The 2,283-nt window shown below is 33.6% G+C and overlaps 1 protein-coding gene across 1 annotated transcript; it reads right to left on the bottom strand.

The window, feature by feature from the left end:
* Nucleotides 1-1,024: 1,024 nt before the first annotated feature.
* LOC110901819 lies at nt 1,025-1,486 on the bottom strand. Its single transcript, XM_022148593.1, has one exon. It carries the CDS (start codon nt 1,484-1,486, stop codon nt 1,025-1,027), a length of 462 nt encoding a protein of 153 aa, XP_022004285.1.
* Between the last annotated feature and the right edge of the window lie 797 nt (nt 1,487-2,283).

Genomic DNA, 2,283 nt, shown 5'->3' with positions numbered 1-2,283 from the left:
ATGTTTTAAATGTTTAAACAATAATATTTTAAAGTGTACACATGCATGATGTTATGAACTTATCAAGCCAAAAAAAGTATACAATATGAAACAGTTATCCGTAAGAAATGTTGTTGAAAGATCAAAGATGTTACGGTACTTTTGAAGGCGACGTGAAGGTAAAACTCATATTATTTTATTGACTCATAAAATAAGATTAAAATGATATGTTGTTTCCTTCGTAAATTTAGAAGTCAAGATATGCCAATTGATGCGTTTGAAATATAAGATGCATAGGATGAGGAAACGAGCCAACAAGGTTGGTGATTTAGATGAAAAAAATTTAACTTCAATTTGGACTTCAAATTATTGCACTTCTTTTCTACGTAATCTTTCACAAAACATGTTTGAATTTTGGAATGTGTTGAGTTATGGTATTGGACCTGACTCAAATGATCCGTCGTTTCCGTTATTGCATTTTATTATGTTATTTATTATTGCGTACTAATCCGCAAAACCCAGCGCGTTGTAGTTTACACTACAAAGGCTATGGGCTTGTAGAGACAACCCCTAATAGGGCGTGACCCATTAAGGTTATGGTTGCACATGTCTCTTATAAGGAAGTCTTCACCTCATTATTAGGGTGAGAGACATTGGACAAACACACTTTCTGTCACTGGAAACAAGGGATCTTCCTCTACTAGCCGTCTATACATCCCCACTTTTCTCTAATCTCCATTGTAGATCTAGGTTTAAGAGGAAGAACAAAGTGTGATCCTCCCACCTCTCAGAGAAAGCGGTTCCCATCATCCCGACAATAATTCTGTGTTTCCTGAGAATTTGTTCAACTAATAGAATGTATTTATTATGTTTGTAGTTAAATATTTTCTATCAGAATACAAGTATATATTTATGTTTTTAAATATTTGCTTATATTAAAGACAGTGGAGATTATGTGTGAATTGTTTTAAGCTAATTTTTTTTGAAAGGAGAATTTCATTAAAACGCCAAACCCGAAAACCGGGACGACCACAAGCACAACCGACTACATATTAACAAATTTACACCAATCCGCCCACGCTAACTTCCCTTTTGTCCCGTTAAAACGTCTATGTTTACACCAGAGAAAACTAGTAGCCCGAACCTCGCTAAAAATATCTTCGACATTACAATTTGTCCCGTTAAAACGAAGATTGTTCCTAGCCTTCCATAAAATCCAGCAGGCGGTGATAATAATCCCGTAAAGCACCTCTTTCTCCAACTTTCTTCTATCTCCAATCGAGTGAAGCTCCAGTAAATCTTTAAAGGAAAACACGAAAAAATTCCTAACGCAACACCAAAAACTAATCTTTTCCCATAACCCCAACGCCAACGGGCAAGCCGTGAAAATGTGCGAAACCGAGTCTATGCCTTCGTTACAGAAACTACAACCGTCATCTTCAACCAGAACTCCCCTCCTGGCTAAAGCCTCCACCGAAGGAATTGTTATGCCATTATCTATCTCCATCTATATAATTTAATTTAAAAACACTATTTTCTTTAAACTTTGTTTATTTTGTAAACACATCTTTCATCCGACTATATTCTCTATCTTAATAACAAATTACAAACACTTATTTGTTGTTTTTACTTGGTTTTATACACTATCGATCAACAGTAATCCTCTAAATATATATGTAGCTTTAGTTTTATATAAATTTTTCATTATAAGGTCTCTAATACGACGAGTTTTAGCTACTCCCTATTTTTCCTTTATATATTTATAAAAAAAAAGGCTTCAACATGAAAAATGTCAACAAACTAGTGTTATGTCTTGACCGATTTGCGGAGCGGTAAGCATAATACATCACAGTTTAATAACATGTATGTGTGTATTTCGGTTACTTGAACATACTACTTATAACACAATCATAATAGAAATTACATCGAGACATGGGTAAAAATACGTTTGTCATAGAGTAACTTTATTAAAGTCTTGGAGTAATAGCGTTTGTCTACCAATAGCAAATGGTCACTATCCCCCGGGTTAGTTCATCACAATAGTAAGGAGAAAATGCTAAAAGATGAAATACTAAATGAAATAAAAGTAGATGAACAAAACATGTACACAATCAAAGTTAAAGCAGAGGCACTAAACAAGCATATAAACAAAACTAACCAATAAAAAAAAAGATTATTTATGTACACCACTAAAGTTATAGCAAAGGGACTAAACACGCATACAAACAAAGTTAACCAATAAAAAAAAAACTTTTTTAAAAATCAAAGAGACAAAACACGTATTTTAGCGAAGTTAAAGGTTCA

The sequence above is a fragment of the Helianthus annuus genome, chromosome 13 (assembly GCF_002127325.2).
Source record: "Helianthus annuus cultivar XRQ/B chromosome 13, HanXRQr2.0-SUNRISE, whole genome shotgun sequence".
NCBI lineage: Eukaryota > Viridiplantae > Streptophyta > Magnoliopsida > Asterales > Asteraceae > Helianthus > Helianthus annuus.
Note: the sequence above shows the minus strand (reverse complement) of the source record. Positions and strands in the feature narration are given on the sequence as shown.

Coding starts and splice junctions, on each gene's coding strand:
- LOC110901819 (XM_022148593.1), bottom strand. CDS start 1,486: ATGGAGATAGATAATGGCATAACAATTCCTTCGGTGGAGGCTTTAGCC.